Below are 25,771 nucleotides of genomic sequence, written 5' to 3' on the forward strand. Positions count from 1 at the left end.
TCTTTCATTTAGTATCTTATTTTCAAGGTTCATGCGTGTTTCAGTACTTAATTCTCTTTACTGATGAATAGTATTCCACCACATGAATACACATTTTGTTCATTTATTTCATCTACAGACAAACATTTGGGTTGTTGTCCACATTTTGCCATTTTTAATAATTCTGTTATAAACATTTTTTGTCCAACTTTTTAAGTGGACACGTGTTTTCATTTGTCTTGAATAGTGGAATTGCTGAGTTATATGGTAACTCTGCTGCTGCTGCTAAGTCACTTCAGTCGTGTCCGACTCTGTGTGACCCCATAGACGTCAGCCCACCAGGCTCTCCTGCCCCTGGGATTCTCCAGGCAAGAACACTGGAGTGGGTTGCCATTTCCTTCTCCAAATGTGAGAAATAGTTTTACAGAATGTACATATTACATTCCCACCAGAAATATATGAGAATTTTGATATTTTTACCTCCTCACCCGTACACACTATTTCCTTTGTTTTTCATTATAGCCATTCTGAGCAGATGTGAAGTGGTATTTCATGATTCTAATTTGCATTTCTCTAGTGACTGGTGATTATGAGCATGTTTCATGTGCTTATTGACCATATACATATCTTTGGAGAAATGTCTATTTAAAGTCTTGTTAATTTTTATTTAGATTATTGATCTGCTTATTTTCAAGATATAGTTCTTTACATATTCCATATATGTTCCTTGTCACATACATTATCTAAAATATTTTCTTTCATTCTGAGAGGCTGTCTTTCAAATCCATGATCATGCCATTTGAATCTTTTTTTTTTTTTTCAAATTTTGATGAAGTGCAACTTATTGGTCTTCTCATTCATCACTTCTGCTTTTTGTATCATATCTAAGAAAGCATTGCCTAATCTAAATTATAATTTACATCTGTATTTTCTTCTACATTACATAGTTTAACCTTTTATATTTAGGTCTATGATTCACTCTGAGTTAATTCCTACAAATAGTGTGAGATAAAGGTCCAACTTCACTCCTTTGTGCACTGTCCCAGCTTTATTTGTTGAAAAGATTATTCTTTTCTAATTGGATTGTCTTGGCCCTTTCTTTTGGAAATCAATGGACTATAAATATAAGGGATTATTTTTGGACTCAAGTTTATCCTTGTTATCCAGACATATTCTTATGCTAGTACCATGCAGTCTCAATTATTGTTAAAATGCCTCTTTTACAAAGTTTTCTTTCTTTAAGGATGATTGCAAATTATAACTAATTTATGATTTGTATGTACCTATCATGGAAAATTCAAAATATCTGTCTTTCCATTTTTTAAATGGAAGCTTATTCATCTGTGAAGTCTAAAACTCTGGGAAATACTGTTTCCAGGCATACAAATTCATGGCTGTACCATCCTTGTCAATGCAAAATTTCAGGTGTTTCTTAAAAGATCGTGACCATCCATAGTTCTCTTGATACATCATTGTGCACCACGTGCTCCTGAGACTGAAGCAGAGCTGGAACAAGTTGCCAAAATTTTCACTTTGCACTCATCAGCTACATTTAGATTTCCATCCTTTCAGGGAGTAAAACCACTCAGGACCACAGAGAAAACATCAGAGAGATAACAAGAACATCTCTTTGACAAGCAGCCACGTGTGACAGCAGAACGGCCACTTTGCTATTGCAGAAGAGAAACAAAGCAAACTTCAATGCCTTCTTTAATGCCTGCTGTCAGTTTTCTCAATGGTTATGACTGAAATTACCTCTGATATGTTCAGAGAGGTGAGTAGAATGACATGAACACAGACCTAAAAGAGGCTTAGCATGGACATGAAATATTTTTATCTTAGCTTTTCTAGAATATACCTGTTACTCAAAAATTGAAGGATAGACTTTGGTGACACCTTAAATGCATTTGAATTATATTTTATCTTACAAAATTCCCTTTGAATGAACAATTTAGTGCCAAGTTACTTTTTGTAGAAATACTTTTGTTATGAATAGCTGACAGCTTTAAAGGAATCTAATTAATCCCAGGTTATAACTCCAAATGAAATGTTTCCACCTCAGTGGATTTTACCTAGTAAAAATATTTAAAATAAATAGTCTCCTGAGTATGATTTCTGAATTCAGAATTATCCACCCCCCACCCCTAGCTCTCACTAATATATGTATGAAAAAAAGTAAAATAAAACTACAGACAGCTGAAAGTCTTTGATTAAAAGTCTGTTCTCTTGCTACCAGTATATTGTTTAACACTTTAAAAATTAAAAAAGTAAACATTTAGAAATTATTAACTTACGTTTCTGAAAGATTGAAAACTCGCTGTGGATCTCCATTCTCAATGGCATATGTTATTGGGTCTCCCTCTCGATCAGTCGCCTTCAGAGAGAAAACATAAATTTAATTATCAAGTAATTGATATGGCTTCTATTCAGTACAGTATAATATAGATACTTGAAACTAATAGCACAGAAGGCCCATGATACCTTATAGAATAAAGATTAAAATATGTGCTAATGACTACATGTAAATACCAGATCCCAGCATTTCTACCACTCTTTTTCATCTGAAAGCTGCAACAGTGAATAAGAATAATATCCCCTGAATATATACATAATCTTATCAGGTGGGGAAATATAGTAATGATTTTCATAGAGTGTATTTAATCTTATATGAATAATTCAAACAAATATGTTAGACTCTACATAAATGTTTGCATTGTCAAAATAATTTGATATACTTTTTTTTTCTCTTTTTCTGCTCAAAATATATTGTTTATAAAACTTTATGGTCAAGATTTCTGAAACTGGAGCCAGAGAGCCTGAAATTAAAAACTGGGCTCTAGTTGCTAACTGTGTGATCATTTCTCAATTTCTTCATTTGTAAAATGAAAACTATAGTAATACAAAAGTTAATAGATGTTGAGAGGGTTAAATGAAATAATCTGTGTTAAAACACGTAGACTAACATCTGGCACATTGTTTCAGTAAATATTAACCTTTTTTCCCTTCTTAAGTTATAGAAAACAAAATCTACAGCTTCTGCCTTTGAGTTCTGAGTTTCTCTTACCCAAAATAAAGATATACATTCTATATTGTGGCATTGGAGTCTGGGATTTTGCCACCTAAAATATCCAATGATTTCCTTTTCAATGATCCATTACATCCCCTTATGGAAGAGGGGTGAATAAAGAAATTGGGATGATATAAAAAGAATATAAGAGGGATCTGCCTAAGTATGACCTCAAGAGGAGGGGAACTACTATTTATTTATGTTAGTTGGTTGGCAGATTCTAACCTCTCTGTTAGGTACTGCTCTGGAGTTTGCAGGAACTAAGAAAGTGGGGTTGTATGGGGTCCTTTCAAAGACTGGACAACAATTATCCCAGCCATGAGAGGTTGAGTATGAAATCCCATTTCTGGACCAACAGGGAGCACTGTTTCTACAGGTAGATCAGATGGCTTAGACATGGATTTCAGGGTCCTGGTCATGGGACAGCTCTATCAGCTATCACAACAGATGGGTGGCCAGAAACCTCTGGGACCACACAAATTCCAGAGTCCAAGGGCAACTGAATTATAATGTGTGTGTGTGTGTGTGTGAGTAGCTCATTTGTGTTGAACTGTGACCCCATGGACTGTAGGCTGCCAGGCTCCTCTGTTCATTGGATTTTCCAGGCAAGGATACTGGAACGGGTTGTCATTTCCTCCTCCAGAGGATCTTCCTGACCCAGGGATAGAACCATATCTCTAGTATTTACTTAATGCAGGGCTTTGTGGACAAAGCTTTGTAGAAAGAAAGAAACTGAAGCCACTCAGTCATGTCCAACTCTTTGCAACCTTTGTGACCTCATGGCTCCTCCATAGAGCCCCATGGCTCATCCATGGTGGGATTTTCCAAGCAAGAGTACTGGAGTGGGCTGCCATTTCCTTCTCTAGGGGATCTTCCCAACCCAGGGATCAAAGCCAGGTCTCCCACAATACAGACAGCCACCATCTCGTGGCTTAGATGGTGGCTCAGAGCTTTGTAGAATTAGTTAAAAATGTCACTTTGGTAAAACACTTCCTTTGCATGACTTTCATAACTTCATATTTAGAATCAAACCTGACACCCTCCAGAGACATTCACACATAATTTGTGCCCACCAACACCCACAGACCCCACTGAGACTGAGACAGAACTATGTTTGAGTATCTCCTAAGGACGTATGGGTCAGCAGTGGATTGCTGCAGGGGTGGGGGCTCTGAGTGCAGTAGACCTGGGTATGGCATAAGCCCTCTTGGAGGAGATCACCATTAACCCTACCACAGAGCTGCCAGAACTTGCACAGGACTGGGGAAATAAACTCTTGGAGGGCATACAGACTCTTGGAACCTTGTGCACACCAGGACCCAGGAGAAACAAGCAGTGACCCCACAAGAGACTGACCCAGACTTGCCTGTGAGTGTCCAGGAATCTCTAGCAGGGGCATGGGTTGGCAGTGGCCTGCTGCAGGCTTCAGGGCACTGAGTATAGCAATATGTTGCTGGGACCTTTTGAAGGAGGTCGCCATTATCTTCATTACCTCCACCATAGTTTGCTATCAGGTCAAATAACAGGGAGGGAACACAGCCCTGCCCATCAACAGAAAATTGTATTAAAGATTTACTGAGCATGGCCCCGCCCATCAGAACAAGACCCAGTTTCCCCCTCAGTCAGTCTCTCCGGTCAGGAAGTTTCCATAAGCCTCTTATCCTCCTCCATCAGAGGGCAGACTGAAAACCACAATCACAGAAAACTAACCAATCTGATCACAAGGACCACAGCTTTGTCTAACCTAATGAAACTATGAGTCATGCCATGTAGGACCACCCAACATGGACAGGTTATGGTGGAGAGTTCTGACAAAACATGGTCCATTAGAGAAGGGAATGGCAAACCACTTCAGTATTCTTGCCTTGAGAACCCACTGGACATGAACTATAGACACACCCAATTTGAAATATTAAAATCCCCAACCCTGACCTCTCTGCTACTCTCCCACTGCTGCTTTCAGTCTTCATTATCTCAGTAAATAGCAGTAAGTACAACTTTCTACCACTTGACCTTAACTGAACATTCTTAATCCCTAATGTAACCCTTCGGCTAATCCCACTGGGTCTATATTTAAAATATCTGCAGTATCTGGCTGTCTCTGAACTCCAAATACCATCTCCCTCATGTGTTTAAGTAATAATCATCTGACTAGTGCTCTTGCCTTCTCCCTTGTACCTTCACCATATCCCATTTTAATTAAGCAGACAATGTGACCATTTTTCCCAGGTCAAGATTCTATTTTATTTTTTAATAAGGTTATTGCATTATTATATACACACACTCACAGACACACACAAAATCAAATACAATAAAAGCAAAATACAATGAAACAACAAGCTGCTTATAATATATTTGAAATATTCCAGTTAAATTTAAATCTAAAATTTTAAAATTCATGAAATTAATTATAATGCAAGTGTAAGTGTAGAGACTAAGAAAGAAAATAAACACATACACACAGTCAATGGGATTGATAGCATATGATTGATATTTCCCCTTTGTTCTTGGTTCTTTCCCAGATACATATTAGCGAGAAAGATAAAATGGAATTACAAATGATACTTAACTTCCTCAAGAAACACAGAATTAAGCTGGATCTGGAGATATATTTTACCACTAAAAAGTTCACACTAAATGTTTTCTGTTGTTTTCCTCTTTCAGTCAGTCATTTTTACCTATCATATTGTTACAGATTTATCAATGTCTCTTTGTTTTTGGCATGTGGTTGTTATAGTCTTTGAGAGACAGTTTATTATATTGTGTTTTCATAAAAGCCAGAATAAACAGATTCTGAAGTAGGATAACTTTGTGCAAACAATTTCAAGTCCAAATTAATGTTAAACCTTGCTTCTAATGTATCAGATCTACTCTAATATTTAATATTATTTTCATCAGATTAGAGCACTGTGAATGTTGTGTTACTTTGTTTATATAAGTCATTATTTTGTTAAGTTACTAAAGTAACGGAGGAATTCCTACAGAATTCTCAGTGTTTTTTTCAGCCAAATTAATGACTTTCAATCCCTGAGGTACTGTGGAATATTTCTTCAGTTATGTTTGACTATAAGCCAGTTATTTGCCTATTTCATTCATATGTGAGGCTGTGCCTTTATTGAAAACCCAGGATTTAGAAGAAAATCCTTATTTGATTGTTTTCTTCTTCTTATCCTCTTAGTCAATCCTTTGCTATTGTTTCAGGATCTGCAGCAAAAGGAATAGTAATTAGGGAGGATTCATAAATTCTTGGTCTACTAAACAAGGGGGAGTGGTGCTATCTGGATTTGAATTGTGAAACACATCCATTACTTCTGTTAGCATTTTGTAAAATACCATGTAGTTTACCATGTTAAACTACCATGATGTTGGTATCTATATACCAACATAAAAGTGAAGAAATAATGAACAATAATTCAAAAAATCAGCAGAAACAATTATTCTGGGAGGATTAAGATTTGATAATGTACATATGTGTGATCTAACATATATTTCTAAAAACATTTTAAAATATATTAGTCTAACCAGCCTTCTCTAGACTTCCCTAGTGGCTCAGATGGTAAAGAATCTGCCTCCAATGCAGGAGACCCAAGTTCCATCTCTGGGTCAAGAAGACCCCCTGGAGAAGGGAATGGCTACCCACTTCAGGATTCTTGCCTGGAGGGTCATAAAGAGTCAGACACAACTAAATGACTAACACACATCACATCACACAGCCAGCTTTCCCTACATGATGAACAAAAATTTATATATGATATGGAATAGTGAATCCTTACATTAAAAGTTGCTGACTACTTATTATAATATCAGAAATTATATTTGCATGCCTTATTTCATTTAAGCCATGCAATAATCTTATAGGCAAATGGGAAATGCAAAAGACTTCAATTATATTACTCTTTCTCTCATCATTACAATTAGGGTTCTTTATAATTAATTGGAAGATATTTTTTATTTATTTAGAGATAATAGTGACTGTTTAATCTTTAAAAAGGAGATTCTACTATTAGTTAATATTTTCCATAATATAACAGATAGGAATTAGCCTTAGCACAAAAACATTTCCTATGCCTTTATTTTTGATCTATCAATTCCAAAAGGAGTCCTTTATTCAAGATCTAAGAGAAGTATGATAGCAATCATCTTCCCTGGGTTTATCATAGAGTTTTTGGGTAGGCCCTGGAGCCAGGAACCTGGGTTTCAGCACTCACTATACTACTGTCTCTTAGGCAAGACACTTAACTTCAAAACAAAGCTAATGGTAACATTAACAATACATGCTTGCTAACTCATTTCAGTTTTGTCTGATTCTTTGTGATCCCATGGACTGTAAGCCCACTAGGCTTCTCTGTCTGTGGGATTCTCCAGGCAAGACTACTGGAGAGGGTTGCCATGCCCTCCTCCAGAGAATTGTTCTGACCCAGGGATCTAACACATGTCTTTTATGTCTCCTGCACTGCCAGGTGGTTTCTTTACCATTAGCACCACCTGGTAAGCCCCAACATTAACATTATTCACTTATTAATTCAGAAAATATTTATTGAACATCTACACTGTATTCAACACTGGAACTTCAACAAGAACTACACAAAAATGCTTCCTTTGTGCAGTTTACAGATAGTGAGGGAGAGAGAGGAAAAAGAAAAATAATCAGTGTATAGGTATTTATATAGAATATATTATATAATTGCATATTTATATATGTAATATATCAGATTTAATATATAATTTATATATAAAATTTTATATAATTAACTATATTTATATAATATAGTTTTCAAATCCATATGAGTGCTATAAAAATATAAAATAATTCAGGAAGGACATATGGGAAGGCAAAGTGAAAATTTACACTTACATTGAGGTTTTCAGGAAAGCCATCAAAAAAAAATGTGAAAATTTGGCCACACTTGTAAAAGGTGAGAGAGCTATTCATGCAGGGAAGGTCCCTCCAAGAATGGAATAGAGCAAGTTAGAAGACCTCAGGTGGATACATGCCTAATGAGTTTGTGAAAGAGCAAGCAAGTGGAAGGCTTGCTCCTGTTTTGTTGGCCTCAGGTAAACAACCCGAGTTATTTAACCTGGATAGTTAGCAAGTAACGGAGTTCAGTCAGAGGTTCACTGATATGTGTTTAACAGCATGTGAAATAAAATAAAGCTACCTTTTCTTTATTTTTCCTTGACAAAGAATATCTTTAAAGATCAAAGCAACTTTTCTTTCTAGTCTTCTCAGTAGATTACTCACTGCATGTAAATTCAAGTCAGCAATTTTTCAGAAGCACCAACAGAAACCCAAGATTTATCTAAATAAGCAATGTGCATAGACACAGGAAAATAGAAATTTTGAAAAAGAAAGCATATCTCTAAACTTCTGTTCATATTAAGATGAACACCGCCCTGAATACCATTTGATAGAGTACACTTTATGCTCACAGAATGATTTTATACATTTCACAGGACATTAAGGCAAAGTACCTGCCCTAGGATTTTTTAAATAAATAAAATCAACAGACTTAGATGGTCTTTTCTTTTCATGTTTAGGCAAACAAGTCCTGATTTATGTTATTAAATTGTTTGAGAGCAGGAACTGAAGTTTTCAGTTCAGGACAGCAGTGTTTCCAAAAATATATGTGCACTCTTGGGATTAAATTATTGGTCCTTTAACAAAGTAATAACAGTGTTTATGAACATATTTCAATATGACTTACTCTTCACATTTTTAGGTCGAGTTTTGTCATTTATGATTCTGATAAAACTTTCGTTTTTGAGATAAGTTCATTTGTGTAAAAAAAGTCAGTTTATTTGATTTAAAAAATTAAATAATATGACAAATTATATGCAATATAGCATATCTGAAACTTTAAAATGCAGCTAATCTAGAAGGACACTGTGAGCATGATCATACCTTAAGAGTATTCACCCTGCCACCTATGGTACTGTATTTAGCTACTTCAATCACTTTCCCTCTTTCTTATATGATTATTAGCACTTTCTCCTCAGGTCTCCAACTTATCGTACCACATCTTTATTCTCATCTGATGACCCTGATTATAGTTTCACTGAGAAAATTGAAGCAATTTTCTGCAAATTCTTCTAATTTCATATATGTACATTATATATATATATATATATATATATATATATATATATATATATATATCATCCTGTAACCACACACTATATCTTTCCTCCTATTGCTGAAAATGTTCTATCTGATCAGGTTTCCCTGGTGGCTCAGTGGTAAAGAATCTGCCTGCCAATGCAGGAGATGCAGGATCAATCCCTGGGTCAAGACGATCACCTAGAGAAGGAAATGGCAACCCAATCCAGCATTATTGTCCAGCAACAGAGGAATCCAGCATGCTACAGTCCATGGGGTCACAAAGAGTCTGATAAGTCTTAGTGATTGAGCATCCATAGTCTTCTGATCTCCCTCTTAGGGCAAGATTTTGGGAGTTTTGCTTTCTACGTTTTCTAAATTGTTCTCATCCTCTCTAAAACAGGGGCTTCCCTGGGCTCAGACAGTAAAGAATCTGCCTGCAATGTGGGAGACCTGGGTCCGATCCCTGGGTCGGGAAGATCCCCTGGAGAAGTGTCGGGAGCCAGTGTGAGGAGCTCCGCCCGTGGCAAGGGTCATGAGGAAGGAGGCTTGGCATACGCAAAGGCAGGATCAAGCCTCAGGAGTCCCCCTGGATATTCTCGAGCATCTACCCCCAAAAACCAGAGTCTGCCTACTTTATTGCTTTGTGCTCTCACCTCTGACTTTACGGGGGCTGTCCCCCACCACCATCTCCCTCTCTCTGATAAAGAGTTAACTTACAGCTCCAGTTAATAAAGTTCCTGGGCATTAGGAGTGTTTAAATCCAAACCCCTCAGATAGCTCTCTAACTCGCCTGACAAGTTTACCAGGACTCCTATAGCTATGCATACAATTGTTTACAGTCTCCCAGCCATGAGACGCACCGGAAGCTTAAGATATTCAAATAGCTTAGAGCCTCTCAGAGAGTTAGAAACTGTCAGAATAAAACTAGTAAAAGATTTCATTGATGATCCAATGCTTGCTGCCTAGTTTCCACATCCCCTGTATTGTATCATTGAATGTGTATTAATTAATATAGTTGGTATGTAGAAAAAATAAGTAGTGGCCTTGGTGTTAGCAAGTTTAGACCCTTAAGGTATTACCCTTAAGGTAATAAATTCTTTCCTTTGTTGTAAACCCACTGCACCTCTGCCCTATAGGAATGCAACTTTATCTAACACCTTCGGAGAATGGCGCCAAACCTTAAAATAATTACTCTTAGAGAAAATAAGTCTCACGGTTGACAAACCTTTGTCAAGAGTCATAAAATGTTAATAGCCCTTCTGGCCAGAAGATGATGTAAATCACCTAAACCATTTGTATACGATAAATTTGCAGGAAAGAAACCTGGTTTCGATAAGGATCAAAGACTACTGACTTTGCATGATTTCACATCCCCTATTATCCTCTATGTGCAACTTAGGGTATAAAAGCCCCTGTTGAAAATAAAGCTATGGGCCCTGCTCACCAAAGCTTGGTCTCCCCATGTCATTCTTTCTTTCACATTCTGGCTGAGTCTCCATCTGGAGCGCGGAGGTCCTCTGTGACCATTTATTTGCCTGGGCTTCTAAGACCCACTTGAGAAGGTGCCTAAGATGGGGCACCTTCTGCTATTCGAGAGAGCACCTGCGGCCTTTGTGGTCAGAGCTAACTTGATGTCACAGATTCTATTGATTTTCCGCGTAAACCAAGCTACTCAGCCTCTTTTCTCCACTGAATTTTCCTACTGAGCTATCCTCATTCTATTACTCTTTATATTTTTAATGAATATTTAAATTAATCGCTGACGCCATCTCCCCTTCGAACTCCCTGGATCAGCTGGGGCTGGACCCCGGCAGGAATGGCAACCCACTCCAGTATTCTTGCCTGGAGAATTCCATGGACAGAGGAACCTGGCAGGCTACAATTCACGGGGTCAGAAAGATTTGGACATGATTGAGCGATTAACTCACACATTTTCCCTAAAGCCACTTCAATTATACCTTTAACCCGCCCTCAATTACTGCACTGAAAATGCTCTTTTCAACATCACCAAATAAATTCATTACTAGCAAATTCACTGATCAATTCACAATCCTTAATTTGCTTGTTTCTTAGTTTTGTTTAATTATTTTTCATTTGATCTGACAGTAGCCTTAAACACAACTGATTTCTCACTTCTTGATACACTTTTTTTCCTTAATTCCCAGACACATGTTCTTCTGGACCTCTGTTCTTGGTCCTCTTATCCTCAGCAACTTAAAATCAATCTTTGAACGTCTTATACATTCACTCCCTTAAGAACCTCATGCAATCTCAAAGTTTTACATGGTATTTAAAAAGCTCAAGACTTCAAATGTATATTTGTAGTCCATACCTTTTCTTTAAAATCACACTCAACTGCCTACTCAATAGCTTTAATTAGATGCCAAAAGACATTTCAAATTTAATATGACCAAATTTCTTGGACATTCTTTTGATTCTGGTTAATGGAAAATCAACCCTTCTATTAATAGTTCCTCACGCTATATATTAACATCCATTGTTAAGTCTTCTTTGTACATCCAGTCATCAATGAATCCTGTAGTTTCTACCAGACAAAATATAACAAGGTTGAAAGCTCATTTCACTATTTCCAGAAATAACACACATATGTGTATCATGGCTGTAGTTTATGTGTGAATACATAAACATACACATGCACACATTTGTGCTTTAATTATATATGACCATGATATGATTTCCCTGGTGGCTCAGATGGTAAAGCATCTGCCTACAATGCAGGAGACTCAAGTTCAATCCCTGGGTCTGGAAGATCTCCTGGAGAAGGAAGTGGCAACCCACTCTGGTATTCTTGCCTGGAAAATCCCATGGACAGTGGAATCTGGTAGGCTACAGTCCAGGGGGTTGCAAAGAGTTGGACACGACTGAGAGACTTCACTTTCACTTTCTCTTTTCGTGACATGATGGGAAAAAATATCAAGACACAGATGAGTTAAAATGAGTTATATGATGTGGAAGTGCCAAAGAGCTAATTGGGGTAAAGAAAACAGAATGAGAAATAAAGCCAAAATAGAATTAAAAAAAAAAAAGCTGCATAAAAAGAAACTAATGTAATATTATTTTTCTATTTTATTTTTTTTAATTTAAATTTATTTATTTTAATTGGAGGCTAATTACTTTACAATATTGTATTGGTTTTGCCATACATCAACATGAATCCACCATGGGTGTACATGTGTTCCCTATCCTGAACCCGCTTCCCACCTCCCTCCCCATCCCATCCCTCTGGGTCATCCCAGTGCACCAGCCCCAAGCTTCCTGTATCCTGCATTGAACCTGGACTTGCAATTCGTTTCTTATATGATATTATACATGTTTCAATGCCATTCTCCCAAATCATCCCTGCCTCCCTCTCCCACAGAGTCCAAAAGACTGTTCTATACATCTGTGTCTCTTTTGCTGTCTTGCATACAGGGTTATTGTTATCATCTTTCTAAATTCCATATATATGCATTAGTATATTGTATTGGTGTTTTTCTTCTGGCTTACTTCACTCTGTATAATAGGCTCTAGTTTCATCCACCTCATTAGAACGGATTCAAATGTATTCTATTTAATGGCTGAGTAATACTCCATTGTGTATATGTACCACAGCTTTCTTATCCATTCATCTGCTGATGGACATCTAATGTAATGTTTAGATATAATTGAACTTATGAACATATGCATATTAATTATACAAATCAATCAAAACAAAGAAAAAGGAAGCATAAACATCTGGGGCTTTTCCACTTGCTGTTTTTATCACATATTTTTACTCACAAAGGTGATCTCTGCTTTAAAATTCCCCAGCACATACTGTTTAAGTTAGGGGAATTATAGTGGCAATCAAATTTTGCTGGTCTGTCCAACTATTTGGTTATCAAAACTAAAACTGAACTACTTTTATGCTGGGACAGGTGGTAGGGAATAAAGCTGTTTCAAAGCTAATTTATATGGTTAAATAATTCTGCGTCTATCTTTGAAAGATGTCTCTTTTTTAATTAATTAATTATTTTTTGACGGTGCTGGGTCTTTGTTTCTGCACAAACTTTCCTCCAGTTGCAGCACGCAGGGGCTGCTCTCTAGCTGCAGTGTGTGCGTTTCCCATCGTGGTGGCTTCTCTCGTTGTGGAGCACAGGCTCTAGGGCTTGGTGTTCAGTAGTTGTGGCATAAAGGCTCAACAGCTGCAGTGGACAGGCTTAGGTGCTCTGTGGCATGTGGGATCTTCCCGGATCAGGGATCGAATCTGTGCATTGGCAGGTGGATTATTTACCACTGAGTCACCAGAGAAGCCCTAAAAGACATTTCTTAATGTGAAGTTTTTTAAACATTTTTTTTTCTTCTTTTGTATGTGTGAGGCAGGTGTGTGAGTGATGAACACAGAAAAATGTAAACTGTTTTTCTTTATTTTTTTTTTTTAAACTGTTATGGGATTTCGTGAATCCATGTGAAATAGAAAGTATTCAAAACTAGAACAAAAGATACTGAATTCTTCAGTTTTCTTAAGTAACTATTCTAATGCAAATGTTCTTTTTTTTTTAACGTGAAATTATTTTCTTAGCTCCAAATCAACCAATTCCTGGTAGTTAACCATAGAATCACCATCAACACTTCTCAACATGAATTGGGTCTCCTGTTGTTTCTTCTAGAAAATTGACACCTATTAGCTGTTTATTGAGTATACCTCAGTAACACTGTTTTTGTTCCTATTTATCAAAACTTCAGGAAAATAACAGCATTTACAAACTTAAGCTTTAATAAACAATAGCTACCAGTATGTGAAGCAACAGCTTCAAGACATGCAATAAACTCTGAGGTTTATTTAAGAAACAGGACAGTGAATCATTTATTGTCAAGCTACTAAGGTAATACTTATTACTGCTATTTAAATACCAGTGGCTTTCAAATATTTGCCCAAATCAGTATTCCACATTCATTCTCAGATTTCAAAGTAGTCTTTTTTTATTTTTTTTTTTCTTTTTTTTTTTTTTTTATTTTTTATTTTATTTTATTTTATTTTTTTTATTCTTCCAATTTTATTTTATTTTTAAACTTTACATAATTGTATTAGTTTTGCCAAATATCAAAATGAATCCACCACAGGTATACATGTGTTCCCCATCCCGAACCCTCCTCCCTCCTCCCTCCCCATACCATCCTTGTCAAAGTAGTCTTTTTTTAAATTTAACTTTTACGAAGAGCAGATTGGTTACTTCCGGTTAATTAAAAGGAAAAATAAGAAGCCAACAAACAAACAAAACCCTGCTTTATCAAGCAGGTTTAGAAATTGCAAACATTTCTTTGGATCATACAATAGCCTCCTGGCATGAAGTAAATGAAAATCACTTTCTACTGTAGTCTTAAACTATTGTTAAAAAATTATCTATAAAAACAAGTTGATAAATATAGGCCTTTGCCTTTTCCACAAATTCAATTAAAAGAGACCAATTGACTACTATCTAGATAGTCCTCCATGGCTTTAAGAAGAGACATGATAGAATTAAGTATAAAGATTAGAAATACAGTTGTAAATAGGGACTAAATGTCAACTTGAAATGTCTCTTGACCAGACCTGGCTTTATAACCACACACAACGGCTTTATGGTTGTCCATAAATTTCCATTAAAGATAAAGATCTCATATTCTACCTTATTGCTTTGGTGACCATATTCCTCTAAGTCAGGGGTTTTCAGTCTCAACACTACTAAGATCTTAGGCTGGTTAACTCTGCATTACTCTACCACTCACATCTTAGTTTAGAAAACCACAGCAGTAAACCATTTGTAAAGGCATAAAATTATTGAAACCACCCCCACCCTAAAAAAAAATCTCTAGAGGAAATGCTAAAATGAATCTTCTTGAAATTTGTCTAAATATATACAAGCAGTTTTTTTTTAAAATATATGTTTTAATATTTTGAGAATTTCTAGGGGATGTGTATGTACTACATTTCATCACGTCACCCTCTTTTCTTTCAGAAGACTATTCATTTGTTTACTCCCCTTTAATTCATCTTAAGGCTGTATTATTTAAATTAAAAAAAAAAAAGACTGTATTACCCAAGTCCTCATTTCAGACTTAATCAAGAATAAAATGATTGTTTTGTCACCTCTCTGTCCTAATAACAGACTGTCTGAAAATAAAGTCTATACAGAGCTAACCAACAGAAAGAGGGGCAAAACTACTGATGACATTTGTGTGAAACCTTGGTTCAGGCCTTCCTTGAAATCAGATCCACCTGGCATTCATGAGATGTTTATGGATAGCATAGTATATATTCCAAGCACTGCTCTAGCTACTGAAGATACAATAGTGAATAAATAGAGTCTGTCATTGTGAACCTAATGTAACATTGGGCACAGTAACAAGATAAATAAGAGTGTACATATGGCAAAAGCAAGCAGGGTAAAGTTGGTATGAAGCACAGTAAGATAGTTATTTTTATTTTCTATAATTAGGTCAAGGAAGACCATTTTGCTAAGGAAGAAGCAAGGAGAAACATACAGGAAGGGGAAAAAAATGTGCATGTCTGGGAAAAGAGAACTTCAGACAATAGAAATATTAAGTGAATGGACCCTGAGGCAGGAGTCAGGCAGTGTGCAAGGAGGTCAATAAGGCCAGATTAGAATTGCTGAGATGATGAGAAGTAGGAGATCAGGTCAGGTAGGTGTCACAGGGATATTGTCTTTTATTCTAGGTGACTTGGGTATCCACTGGAGGATGTTCACAAAGAAGTGAACCTATTTTATGCAGTTTTTCAAATAATTACTCTGTCTTTTGCATGAGTAATAGACCAAAGAGGAATGAGATTAAAATCCTATAGAAATCTGTTGCAATAATCTGGGCAGAAATTGTTGGTGACTAGTATCAGGAAATAGTGAAACTCTGGAGATATTTTAGTATTGACTGGAAATAAGAGATGGATATGGAGAAAGAGAAAAGTCAGAGATGATTTGAGGGGTTTTGGCCTGAGGTTTTGGACAACTGAGGTTTCGATTTACTAAGAAGGGAAAAAATGAAAGAGGATCAATTATTTGCTTGGAATTAGGGGGAGTAAGTACCAGGTGTTGAGTACAGAAAGCATTAATTTTGAGATGCTGTGATAGCAGTATGATATGCCTCCCAATTTCCCATTCAAAGAAATAATATTCCACTATATGTTGGAAATGTTGCCTACAGAGAGGCTTTAGCTATTGGTCCTATTCAGAGAATGCCTTTTTTAACTTTTTTTTAAATAAAGTGTAAGTGATTTACAATGCTGTGTTAATTTCTGCTGACAGCAAATGATTGTTACACACATACACACACATACACATGAAAAATATATATAAATCCATAATATATCTGTGTGTGTATATATATATATATATATATATATATATATATATATGACTTCCCTTGAGGTTCAGTGGTTAGAAATCTTCCAGCTAATATAGGAGATGTGGGCTCGATCCCTGGGTCAGGAAGATCCCCTGGAGAAGGGAATAGGTACCCACTCCCAGTACTCTGGCCTGGGAAATACTATGGACAGAGGAGTCTGGTGGGCTATAGTCCATGGGTCACAAAACAGTTGAACACAACATGGTAACTAAACAATAACAACAAAAAAGTATGTACATATATGTGTGTCTTTTTTATATTATTTTCCAAGAATGTCTTTTCTGAAGAGAGCTTCCTTGCCAAGGTCAAGTTGCTTTCTGAAGCAAACTGCATCTAACTTACTCATGCAAGTATATAAAAGACCTAGCTTAATGTAAAGGACTCTCTCAGTTCTAGAGCTTTGTAGGGGGTCAGTTATTGGGACTGCATTGAAGCTCAAAATCTCCCTAAATTTAAGTCTGCTTTCTTTCTCCCCTTTCCAAAGGAGTTGATTACAAAACAATTACTAATAAACTTCTTACAAGGGAAATTTTATCCAGAGAAGTCTGCTTCTCTGGAAACTCAGACAGACGCTTGTTTAATATTATATATATATATATATATATATATAAATATATATATATATATATATTGACCTCACAGTTGGACATGGGTCTACAGTTTTAGAGCAGTGAGCTAAACTAGAGATATGAATTATAATTTATGAGCATATAACAATTTAAACCCACTAGAACACATGAGATCATCTTAGATATGTCTATAAATAGAAAAAGAAGAGGTGAAAAGCTTGAGCCTTGACGCATGCCATCTTTTAAGAGTCAGGGAAATGAAGAGGAACCATCAAAATAGACTGGGATACAGCAGTCAGGAAAGTTGGGGGAAAATCCCAGGAGACTGGTATACTGGAAATCAAAATAAGTTTTACATAATAATGGAAATATTAATTCTATCACATTTTACTGATGGATAGAGTAAGATGAGGAATTATTTGACTGTGAAAAAGAGCATTGAGACTACAAAAAGAGCCATTATCATTGGATTGGTGTTATTAAAATTGTGATTAAAATGAGGTCAAGAGAGAATAGAAGGGAAACAATCAAGACTTTCTCCAGGCAAACATGGATAACATGTTTGAGAATTTTTTGCAGGGAAGGGAAACATAGAAATAGATAAGGGGCTAGAGTGGGCTATGGAGTCAAAGGCATTTTGTTGTTCTTGCTTTGTCTTTAATTTGGTTATATAGTAACACATTTTTATGCTGGTGGAAATGATCAGATAGAGTTAAGAGATTCTTATGATGATGCAGCAAGTTAAAAATATGATTCCTGAACAGTGTCCTTGAGCAGGCCAGTGTGGACATGATCTACTAGAGTGCTTTCAGGATCAACACAAAGAATAACACTTAAAAGGTACTGTGTTTTCATTTTGCTCTGGGCCTTGCAAACTGTAGCCCATCCTGAATGATATTCAAATCGTGTTCTGTTGAACTGTGTCATTCTTTGAAGTAGTTATTGTGGATCGTGACAATACAAGAAACGTAGAATGAATTTCTCCACCATAAAATTTAGAGTAGTTTAGAAAAATTTAAAGTGTTGTGCCAGGGTGATTTACTATGTGTTGAATTTAATAGTTCTTTTTTTAAAAAGGCTGCATTCTTTGCTGTTTTACTTTTTTTTTTCTTTTCCTAGTAATTTATTTAAATGTATCCTTCATTACAAAGGCTTTAGAAGCACTGATACAGTATTCAAGTTAAGGAAATGGTTTAGATAGGAAGGAGTGTTAAATTTTAATTGCAAGATTAAAAACAAAGCACAGGAATAAGGTGAAAAGATTGGTAGATGGTGTGATTAGAGGTTGTAAAAGTCTTCATCCCAGTGTTTGATGAAAATAAGGAGTAAGAGAGTTACCAAAATAAAGCTGTTCTCCTTGCCAGTGACTCGGTCTCCAGGCTGAATAAAAGCCACAGATCATCATCTGTGTTCACCTGTCCCACGAGCCACAGCCCCGTTGCTTTATGGTCAGTGGTATCAGAAAAAGACTATTTCATCTTATTCATTTATGTTACATCCTGAATTACTTTCAAAAGAACTTGATAATATGACCTTATTTCTTATACTGTATCAAGTTTTATAAGACACAAGTCCTCTTTGGGAGGAAAATTAGGTAGTTTTTACTCATTTCCTATGTACATTACTTTCTGTTAGAGACTATTTAAGTCAGAAAAAGAAGTAAAATCTAACTCTATCGAAAATATAAGTTCAAGTCATAACCTACATTATATTCTGGGGAAAATCTTACATATTTTTTATCATGTTTATTTTTTCTTAAACTAGGAAGGCACAAAGAAAAATGACAGAAAATAACTGTTTAAATATATAAGACCTGGGGTTCTCCTTTCCCTTACCTCTTGACACTTCTCTGGCTTTATGTCTATGAGCATATTATTATCTATGGAAGATTTACATGAGGCTAAGCTATTCTTTGGGAAGAGGAAGATACATATGTGAATGCAGAATACATAAAAAAAATACATTTTCCTTACTTTCGGCAAGTTTGCATGCCTAGAGATGAAAAATCATCCCTAGATAATAAACATACCATAGTGTCAAGGACAGCAAACTTTCTTTTGAAACTTAGACATATCAGAACATCTGCTTTAAAGGAGAAAAATTTGAACTACAAATCATATTTAATTTTTGTAAAAGCTGATTGCTTGGTATTGAGACATCTCTTTCTCTTTAAAATATATATCTTACAATCTCCTATCTATGTATCTTCAGTATAAAATATAAATTATACTTGAAATTGGGTAATCAATATCAATGTTCAATGTATTTAAACTTCTGTGACACTCTTCTTTTGAGATAATGTTATTGGTGAAAGAATTATCTGAAATCTATTAATATTAGGAGGAAAGATGAAACAATGTATTTTCTACTATATGAAGTAAAAACATAGAGGAAAATGAATGATTTTATTCCTCACACTTAGCAAAATCAGAGCAACCTACTAAATAGAATGTCTTTCAATACAATCTGCAATGTCAATCCATATACCAACATGTTAATGTTTAAAAAGAAGCTTCTTTGATGACAGAAAAACAAATCTCCAGATGACATATCCAAAATGATCCCCATAATATAAATGAAACTGCATAGGGTCTATGATTCACACACATTTGGCTGTAAAACATTCATGAATCATAAATTCCTGCACCATCTTCAGCGGAAAATATATCTTATTTTATAAGAAATATTCATCTATAAAAGAAAAAAAAAAACTCTTAAAACTTCTAGAACAGTTCAAAGATATCAGAAAAATAAATACTTCTCATATGATGGATTAATTAATACAAATAATAATATGAAAATTAATATGAAAAATAGTAACATTAATATGATGTATTAATGCAGTCATTGTGGTGTTTAGTTGCTAAGTAGTGTCTGATCATTTGTGGCCCCATGGACTGTAGTCCACCAGGCTCCTCTGTCCATGGAATTTCCCAGGCAAGAATACTGGAGTGGGTTTCCATTTCCTTCTCCAGGGTGTCTTCCTGCCCCAGGGATTGAACTCCATCTCCCCTGCACTTGCAGGTGGATTCTTTAACACTGAGCCACCAGGGAAGCCCTACTGTATGATGGCTTGTATTTCATTCATATTTTCCAGAAATGGATTAATTCTGCAGTGAGATTAAGGCAGCGGGAATTTTCTTCAGGATGAAAAATATACTAATTCTTTGAGGCACAGAGTTTAAGTTCTGCAGCTTTCTGAAACTATTTTAAAAATGAGTAAAATGAAAAAAAGATGGCAAGTAAATAAATGCATGCTGCAAGTACCATCTTTTGCTTAAGCAAGCAATTTAATTAGTAAAATATATATATATTTTTTCCTCAGATGATCAGAGATGGCAGTATCTTGCTTTCTAATGTATTTCACACCACTTTCTAGTTTTTTTCCTGCCAAGTATGTCTGAGCTGTTTTACCTGCTTTACGGTCTTCAGGAAAGAGAAGCCAGGGCGGGGGGGAAATGGCTCAACATGCCAGAGGCCATCAGAGATCACTGATAAGTGGAACCAGAAGTTTAAAGCAGTGGCTAAATTAAGTTTTCTCAGTGTCAATAGACATTACATATTTTCCTTCACTTTTGTAAAGAATTAAGAAGCAACTGCAAGAAAGTAAAATTAAGGCTGATCAAGCACACCTTAGAACAAAAAGAGTGATTAGCCTTGTGAGTAGATTTACTCTGCTCTTAAGGGGATTATTTGCAAGTCTGAGTACAACTGAAAGAAATAAATGAACTTCAGTCTCTAGGAAAGGCTGAATAGAATAATGAATAATAGCACACAGCTTCTAGATCAGAAGAGATGGAATGCGCACTCTGCAACAGGATTGTGTTCGACATTGCAAAAGTTATTGCTTTGCTGAGACTATAAAAGATGAGGAAGCTTTCAAGTGATTGGTGTAGTTCTTGCCTGATAATTGCATTCAATTAAAATTAAATGTTGATGCTATTACTATTAATGTTGACCTCTTAACCACATATCTCTTGGGCTTTCAAAATGTCACTTTGTTCTCTAAAACACAAATGATAATTCTTTCTCAATGGAAGAACAAACAAAATAATAAAGTAATTGAATATATTCTTTGGATTACATCAGTTGCCAAGGCTGTTTCCCTACAACTCCCTTGAATGGAAACCAATTTCTCTTATCTAAGTTTCAGGAGGAAGCTGCAAAGAGAAAAGTCAGAACTGTTCAGAATCAGTTAGCCCCCAAATGCAGGAAGGCTCACCTTCAGTAGACTTTGAGTCTCATTATATGCTCACAGTAATACGTTAGTGTGGTAAATGACACACCCATTAGTGCCAGGAGAGTTGTCAATTGCCATGACAAGTGGAAAAGCCACACAAGGACTGCAAAGGATTGTTGCCTCAGTTCCAGGTCCAAACCACACTCCTATTCTTGGATAAATTGGGAATATTCCTCCTACTCTTTCCAGTCCCTTCCCTTTTACCTTGACTTTCAATATATATGGTTGCTGCTGCTGCTGCTAAGTCGCATCAGTCGTGTCCAACTCTGTGCGACCCCATAGATGGCAGCCCACCTGGCTCCCCCATTCCTGGGATTCTCCAGGCAAGAACACTGGAGTGGGTTGCCATTTCCTTCTCCAATGCATGAAAGTGAAAAGTGAAAGTGAAGTCGCTCAGTCATGTCCGACTCTTCACAACCCCATGGACTGCAGCCTACCAGGCTCCTCCGTCCATGGGATATTGGCTCTGCTCAAATTGGCTTGAGAAGTTGGTTTAAAAACTGATTTCCCCTTCTCCATTCTTTGGCCATTGAAAAGCTTGTGATGTTCCAATCTCAGCTTTGTTTTCTTTATTAGTTATGTCAATTCAATTGGAAAAATAATCTCCTTGCCCAAGACAAGGGGTCTAAGCTGGACTAGGACCCCAGCATGGATCAGAAGACAAGTTTGGTAACATATACATTCCTGTACAGTTGATATTTCATTTTTCTATCCATTATTCCAAGTGTCCAGTACCATCTTGTTCACATTTAAAGTCTTAAATCTAGTTAACTGAAAACAAACAAACAAACAAAAAAAGGCAGTGTTCATTCTTCTGGAGATTAGGAATAAAAATAAAAAGAACTACTTTTTTTTTTTTTTCATTTTAGGCACTAATCTATGCAATCAACATGCTTACACGCTGTCTCATTTAATCTCTGCTTTGCTATCCAAAAGACAATAACTTCCCTTCTATTTCCCAAGCTCTTAAAATTCTGTCTTTTGATTATACCAAAGGATAAGTTAATCCTTAGTTTATGATGCCTTTGAACTGTGGTGTTGGAGAAGACTCCTGAGAGTCCCTTGGACAGCAAGGAGATCAAATCAGTTAATCTTAAGGGAAATCAACCCTGAATACTCACTGGAAGGACTGATGCTGAAACTGAAACTCCAGTATTTTGGTCATCTTATATAAACAGTTGACTCAACGGAAAAGTCCCTGATGCTGGGAAAGGTTGAGGGTAGAATGAGAAGAGGGCATCCGAGGATGAGCTAGCTGGATGGCATCACCAATACAATGAAGGTGAACTTGGGCAAACTCCAGGAAATGGTGAGGGACAGGGAGGCCTGGACTGCTGCCGTCCATGGGGTTGCAAAGAGTTGGACATGACTGGGTGACTGAGCAACAACAGCAATGTGTTGACTTAATACACGCACACACACACACACACACACACATATATGAACTATACCTTAATAACTAATATTGCTCCTGTTTTCAACTAGCTAATGTGAGACTCAGAACAGATAACAGAGAATTTTGACATAGCTTAATTAAATGACTCCCATTTCAATTTAATATACTTCATTTTAAGAGTGAAAAATATTTTTTACTTCTTTTTTATTTTTTAGATATTCACATTTACTTTATTTAAACATAATGGACTTTTTGCTAATTTGCTCACCTGTTTCATTTGTTTTTAAATGGTACTCAATTGTATATTATAAGGGTCAGAATCCTTTTTTCCCCCCTTAAAAAGTAATTAAAATATTTATAAGGCTACATGTGACTTCTTTGTATATATATTTTTGTTTTCTAATTTCATTTTTATTTATATTTTATGAAAAAAACTTTTAAAATATAAAACCCATTTTCAGTTTACCAGCCATATAGGCTACTTTGCCCAGAGGCTGTTTTGTTAGTCTGTGCTTCACTATATCTGTTCTTTATTTTTGAAAAAATCAGCACTGGCACTGGGATCACTTCAAGTCACTTATTTTTCTATCATATCACCATTCATTTTCAGAAGTAAGTCCATGTGTAAATAAAAGAATTAGTAGCAAAAAAAAAAAAAAAGAGGACACGGATAAAGATATTTTAAATCAATGAACAATTGCTAGTACTTATTTTCCTCTAATTTCAAAACTTCACCCTTACAGGAACATACTGTGTGCAAAGAGAGTTATATCTTTACTCTGTTTCCCATATATGTTTGCTATCTATTTTACAAAGGGTAGTTGAGCTTTCCCTAAGGATGTCCTTAAATAACAGTAGGTAAATGGATCATTTTATTCAAAACTTGTTCATAACTAACATTTGTTCTCTACAGGCAGGTGTAAACTTACTGCTAAAAATGGATATTTTGATTATTGCAGAAGCACGAAAGGAACTGGGTTTTCCATCTTGAATAACCACATGTTAGAAACTATGTCAAGGCCTTAAGAATAACATACTTTATCACTTTACTCACCTAGTAATACAGGAGAGTATCACAACTAGAAAGCCAGGAGTGAAATGAGGCAGATTCAGAGTTGATTGCTTTAAATGCCAAATGCTACAGGTCTGCAACCTCCATGGTATCTACTAAATATTTTCTTCTCCTGTACTTTCATTGTAGGTACAAAAATTAAGACTTCACTTTCCTTTATATTCAGAATAAGGAATCTTAATTCTTGGGTAGCAAATTAACAGGTTTTATTTTTTACAGGCTGCTGTCAGGCCACTGCACTGATCACTTCCATTTTTGGCATGTAGCTGACTTCATCAATAATGTCTCAATTGAATATATAACTCTTAATTAGAAAAACTGCCTCATTTTTATTGTATGATGCATTTTTCTTCATTTTAAAACAAATTTTGGTTCTGGGGACTTGGAGTGAGGTGAATGTGATCTCTTATTCATTTATCTTCCTTTCAATTTTCCTCTAATGTAGGAATAGAAAGGATAGAGAAGCAGCTCAGTATCTCAATGTTAGAAAAATAAACAACTCAGTCAACAAATGGGCAGGAGACCTAAACAGACATTTCTCCAAAGAAAACATACACATGGCCAACAAACACATGGAAAGATGCTCATCATTCATTAATAGAGAAAAGCAAATCAAAACTACAATGAAGCAATCAAAACTGACCTTATTGATCAGAATGACCACGACTTACACGGTCATTACATAGTCAGAATGGCTATCATCAAAAAAATCTACAAACAATAAATGCTGTAAGGGATGTAGAGAAAAGGGAATCCTCCTGCACAGTTGGTGGTAATGTAAATTGATATAAGTACTATGGAGAACAGTATGGAGATTCCTTTGAACACGGGGACGACCCAGAGGGATGGTGTGGGGAGGGAGGAGGGAGGAGGGTTCAGGATGGGGAACACATGTATACTAATTAAATAATTTTCTATTAAAGAAAAAAAAAAAAAACAAACTACGGTATGACCCAGCAATCCCACTCCTAGAACCTGAGAAAAGCAATATTCAAAAGATACATGAACCCCAATGTTCATTGCAGCACTATATACAATAGCCTGGACATGCGAACAACCTATATGTCCATCAAAAGATGAATGGACAAAGAAATTACAGTACATATATACAATGGAATGTTATTCAGCCATAAAAAAGGAACAAATTTGAGTCAGTTGAACTGAGGTAAAAGAACTAGAGTCTGTTATACACAGTGAAATAAGTCAGAAATAGAAAAATACTGTATATTAAACATATATATGGAATCTACAAAATAGTACTGATGAACCTATTTGCATGGCAAGAATAGAGATACAGACTTAGAGAACATACTTATGGACACAGCAGGGGAAGGATTAGGGGGTCGAATTGAGAGTAACTTTGAAACCTATATGTTACCATATGTGAAACAGAGAGCGAGTGATAAGTTGCTGTATAACACAGGAAGTTCAATCCAGTGCTCTATGACAACCTAGAGGGGTGATGGGGGAGCAGGGTGGGAAGGTGATTAAAGAAGGAAAGAATACTTATGGTTGATTCACAATTATGTACAGCAGAAACCAACACAACATTGTAAAGCAATTATCCTCCAATTAAAAATAAATATTTTTTTAAAAAAAGAAAACATGGAGAGGGAAAATATATTTCTTTAAAAAATTATCTGTATTGAGATTGCAACAAATTAGTGTGGAAGGAATTTTAGGAATCAGTGAACTAAAATGGAGAGGAATGGGTGAATTTAATTCAAATGACCATTATACCTAATACTGTGGGCAAGAATCCCTTAGAAGAAATGGAGTGGCCATCATAGTCAAGAGTCCAAAATGCAGTACTTGGGTGCAATCTTAAAAACAGAATGATTCCTGTTCTTTTCAAAGGCAAACCATTCAATATCACAGTAATCCAAATCTGTTCCAATCACTAATGCTGAAGAAGCTGAACAGTTCTATGAAGATCTACAAGACCTTCTAGGACCAACACCAAAAAAA

General features: G+C 35.9%; 1 protein-coding gene across 8 annotated transcripts in view; it reads right to left on the reverse strand.

The window, feature by feature from the left end:
* PCDH15 (protocadherin related 15) overlaps positions 1-25,771 on the reverse strand; it is a 1,046,857-nt gene that overhangs the window by 305,308 nt on the left and 715,778 nt on the right. For all 8 annotated transcript variants that reach the window (XM_027528919.1, XM_027528921.1, XM_027528918.1 and 5 more), the window contains one exon: positions 2,274-2,353. In XM_027528919.1, the coding sequence (XP_027384720.1) occupies positions 2,274-2,353 (80 nt within the window). The remainder of the gene's footprint in view (positions 1-2,273; positions 2,354-25,771) is intronic.

The sequence above is a fragment of the Bos indicus x Bos taurus genome, chromosome 26 (genome assembly GCF_003369695.1).
Source record: "Bos indicus x Bos taurus breed Angus x Brahman F1 hybrid chromosome 26, Bos_hybrid_MaternalHap_v2.0, whole genome shotgun sequence".
In the NCBI taxonomy this organism is placed as follows: domain Eukaryota; kingdom Metazoa; phylum Chordata; class Mammalia; order Artiodactyla; family Bovidae; genus Bos; species Bos indicus x Bos taurus.